Source organism: Xiphias gladius, chromosome 11 (assembly GCF_016859285.1).
Source record: "Xiphias gladius isolate SHS-SW01 ecotype Sanya breed wild chromosome 11, ASM1685928v1, whole genome shotgun sequence".
NCBI classification, from domain to species: domain Eukaryota; kingdom Metazoa; phylum Chordata; class Actinopteri; order Istiophoriformes; family Xiphiidae; genus Xiphias; species Xiphias gladius.
In genome coordinates this window covers 15,447,218-15,451,505 of record NC_053410.1, presented here as the reverse complement: position 1 = coordinate 15,451,505, position 4,288 = coordinate 15,447,218, and the positions used below count along the sequence as shown (strand labels likewise).

Sequence of the window (4,288 nt, the reverse complement as noted above, 5' to 3'; positions counted from 1 at the left end):
GACAATTAACTGATTTAATTGAGAAAATAATCATTAGATTAATCAATAATGAAAAGAATCATTGCTTGCAGCATTAATACGCACTATAGACGTCCAAATGTGGAAACAGATTACAGTGTGTCCTCAATATACAGTACTTTGGTTGAACTGAGCTGCAGGGTGTCTACCTTGGTTTTATAGTGCCGTGTACTTGTTTTTCTAACCACCTAAGATGCATTTTTGTGTTGAGTGTGAACAGCAGCTGTGGCCTACACCGTGTACTAACTTTAAGCAGGATTTGAGTCTTTAGTGTGCTCACGCTAGAAAAGTAACAAAATCACGTACCTTCCAAAGTCACTATACGTACTAAAAATGCTTGTTTGTTTGCTTGCTTTTCAGTATGCTGTAGTTTTTCTGTTGTTGTATAGTATATCCTCATACTGCAATGCTCAAAGGAAATGGGGGGAATGCTACTACTCATAACCACCACATGCTAAAACAAATTGCATATGGTTTCACAGTGTGAAGTTAAGTTGGCGGACATCTGTGTGCAAGTATTGCAGAATTTCCCTTTAGTAGTAAAGTATGTTGCCTTGTTCTATGCCCACTGCAGAAACACAATACTCTCAAATTCAGTCTATTGTACATACTGCATGTATACAATCAGTATACATTGATATGCCACAAGCTTTTTTCACATGTGTCAGTCTAGTGTTTGCGTTAGTGTAACGGGTGTTTTTTGTCGACAGGACTACTTTGGAGAATGCTCAGAAGTTGTAATCAAGGACAATGTGGTGACGGTGTACGAGCTGTTGGAGGAGATGCTGGACAACGGCTTTCCACTAGCAACAGAGTCAAACGTCCTCAAAGAGATGATCAGGCCTCCCACCATCCTGCGATCAGTCGTCAATACGCTCACGGGTAAGCAGAAGTCACCCTGACCCTGGTGTTAAATGTCAGTCTGAGCTGTACCACCCTCTGGGTACTTAGCCGCTAAACCAAATCTGAAGTAGAATCTGCAATGTTTATGTGCACTTTAATGTATTTGTCTTTTTTTGTGTGTGTTTTCCAGGAGGTAGTAATGTTGGAGATACGTTGCCAACAGGTCAATTGTCCAATATACCGTGGAGGCGGGCAGGTGTTAAATACACCAATAATGAGGCATATTTCGATGTGATAGAGGAAATAGATGCCATTCTGGACAAATCAGGTACAAACAACCACTTATTTGATCACTGTAGATGAAGGGTGTATTTATGGCAGAAAAATATCGGATATAATTGGAGCTGGTGAAACATGCTTGCATCTCCTTCAACCTTTCTTACTCAGGCACGACAGTATTTGCAGAGATCCAGGGTGTAATTGAAGCCTGCGTGAGGCTCACTGGGATGCCGGACCTGACTCTGTCCTTTATGGTGGGTTCACTTCTTCGTAGCTGTGTGGTTTTTTTTTTTTTTTTTTGGGTTCTGCTCGTACGTTCTTGCAAGCTTAAAACTCCCCCGCCATTGTTGTTGTGTGTTGCTTTTTTGGTGACAGAATCCCCGTCTTCTCGATGACGTGAGTTTCCACCCGTGTGTGCGGTTCAAGCGCTGGGAGTCGGAGCGTGTCCTCTCTTTCATCCCGCCAGATGGGAACTTCACTCTCATGACCTATCATGTCAGCTCTCAAAAGTAAGCACAGGCGCACAGCTGTGAACTCCTAGCCAGTTCTGGGCGTCTTTGTGGTCATGAGTAAGAAAACTTAGGCCTCCTTAAAATTTTTAGTGAAATTTATTAGTTTCTGTATGAATAATCAGCAGGTATGACTTATACATGTATTTTAAATGTGTGATCTTGTAATGAGCCCACGGTTTGTCATTGTGGTCAATTCCGTCTCTTTCCGTCCTCAGTCTCGTAGCCATTCCAGTGTATGTGAAGCAGAACATCAATTTCTTTGAGACGGGACCTTGTGGTCGCCTGGACATCACAATCGGACCCAAGCAGACCATGGGGAAGACGGTGGAGGGCCTGATGGTCACTGTCCACATGCCTAAAGCCGTGCTCAGTGCCAACCTCACAGCCACACAGGGAAACTACACCTATGACCTCGCTACCAAGGTAACCCACCACATACAAGGTTGTCGTAAGCAGTGATACAGTAGGTCTGTTTTAAAAAGAGAGGTTAGAACACCTTCCACTTCTAAATGTGGACTCTTTTATCCAATCAGTGTCCATCATACTGCTCAAGTTTTGTCAGTCTTGTCAAATGCGTCAGTACAACGTAGCTTAGATCTTGCCTGCCTGCCTCGTAAGTGTTAAATTAGAGACAATTTAACATTAAAACCGCCTTTTAAAAGCATAAGATCCCTCTTTTTTTTTTTTTTTTTACATAGTCCTGCAACACCTAAGTAGATATACAGTGTTGCAACTGACGTGATTTTGATTACATCATTGTGGTGTTATGGGTAAAATAAATTGAAATATAAAACGCATTTTGTCTTATTGTCCTTACTCTGAGCATGTCTGTGTATTTTTTTAGTTGTTGGTTTGGGACATCGGGAAACTGAACCCCCAGAAGCTCCCTAACCTGCGAGGCAGTCTGAGTATCCAGGCGGGAGCCCCCAGACCTGAAGAGAACCCCTCCCTCAACATTGACCTGAAGATTCAGCAGCTGGCCATATCAGGTAATCTTTTAGCCCCAGTCTTTCTCTCTTTGACGTAGTTGGTTTGTATTTTCAGCCGTTTCTCACTTTGCTTCTCTTCCCTCCGCACAGGACTCAAGGTGAGTCGTCTGGACATGTACGGAGAAAAATATAAACCGTTTAAAGGGGTCAAATATTTGACTAAAGCGGGGAAATTCCAAGTGCGGACCTGAGTAATGGCCGTCAGAGGCCAAAGGTCAACAATCCAATGTGCCAGATAGGGGGTGAGGTTACCACACTGCTGAGTCAGCTCTTCAATAAGTCTTACATATCCTCCGGCTCATTGTTATTAATGAACGATTTTGCATTCTAACAGTTATTTATTATGTGTTTGGCATTACATATATGACTGGATGGTATTTGTGGCCTCTAAAGGGATGCCTTAATAATCAATGTGACCTTGTTGAAGTGCTATTAGCTTCTATCCAGTTTAATTGTGCTTCACTGTATGAACCATTCCTCTCTCTTTTTTGGAGGTTTTTTTTTTTTTTTTAATATTTTTTTCTTTTTCTTCTTCTTTTTTTAACAACTGAGTGTTGCCTAAGGGGAATATTTTGGTTTGAAAAGGGACACTCGCAGCTCACTGCCTTGCTCCTCACTACTTCAACACACCTATACAATCTTACTTGCATGTTGCCTGAGAGTAAGCAGCCATGCCTGTGAAAACCATTTTACAAAAGCCAGTTTTATACTTACACACACAAACACACACAAACATACATATATATATATATATATATATATATATATATATATATATATGTGTGTGTGTGTTTGTTTGTTTATTGAAAAAAATAATGTCTCTACTTTCTGAGTAGTTGCAATGTGTCTTGAGGCACTTTCTTTAGTACAGGTATTTTTGCACACATTCTCTCTTTAATGTGGCCTTGTAAGAGTACGTTGAGTGCTTTATAAAGCACACACTTCAGCACAAACTGCATGTTTTTGAGGCCTGAGGGAAGTATATCTTAAATATATCTTATATCTAAGGTACATAGTTTGACTGAGGAAGGGAGTACATTAGTCTACAGGGCCTATGAATAAACTAGCGATTTAGGCAGTCTGTTGGGGACAGTTGTGTAAAAAGCACTCGGAAATCTACGTGATCCTCACATAATCTTGAATGCAACCTCTTTACTCAGCACATCATTTGCACAATCTATTGTCCATGTGGAAAATACCATTTACAGCTCTTATAAGAAGTTCAATCTGTATTTTAGTGTATAAGATGTCTTATAAAAGCTTTGAAATTACGTGTTTGTGTGCTTTTTTTTTTTTTTTTTTTTTTTTTTTTTAAAAGGACCATTCTGGCAGCATGGCTCTAGGGATGGCACTCTCAGTTGGTTGGTCCAACACTTTTGTCCAGAGTGAAATATCTCAACAACTAGCCGATCCTTTATTTTGAAATTTTGTACAGACGTTCATGGTCCCCAGAGGATGAATCCTACTGACTGGGGATCCCCCTGACTTTTCTCCTAGCGCCAACATGAAGTTGACATTTGTGGTTTTAGTGAAACGTCTCAACGACTTTTTTTGATCGATTGCCACGGAAAGTTGGTTCACAGATTCATGTTCCCTTCAGGAGGAATTGTAATAACTGTGGTGATCCTGATTTTTCATGTATGCCAC

At 40.8% G+C, this 4,288-nt stretch overlaps 1 protein-coding gene across 1 annotated transcript; it reads left to right on the top strand.

The window, feature by feature from the left end:
• Positions 1 to 488: 488 nt before the first annotated feature.
• LOC120796694 (AP-3 complex subunit mu-1-like) lies at positions 489 to 2,832 on the top strand. The gene is made up of 8 exons (XM_040139733.1): positions 489 to 533; positions 729 to 900; positions 1,052 to 1,189; positions 1,309 to 1,394; positions 1,516 to 1,649; positions 1,868 to 2,075; positions 2,497 to 2,641; positions 2,732 to 2,832. Exons 1-8 carry the CDS (start codon positions 489 to 491, stop codon positions 2,830 to 2,832), a joined length of 1,029 nt encoding a protein of 342 aa, XP_039995667.1.
• Positions 2,833 to 4,288: the final 1,456 nt, after the last annotated feature.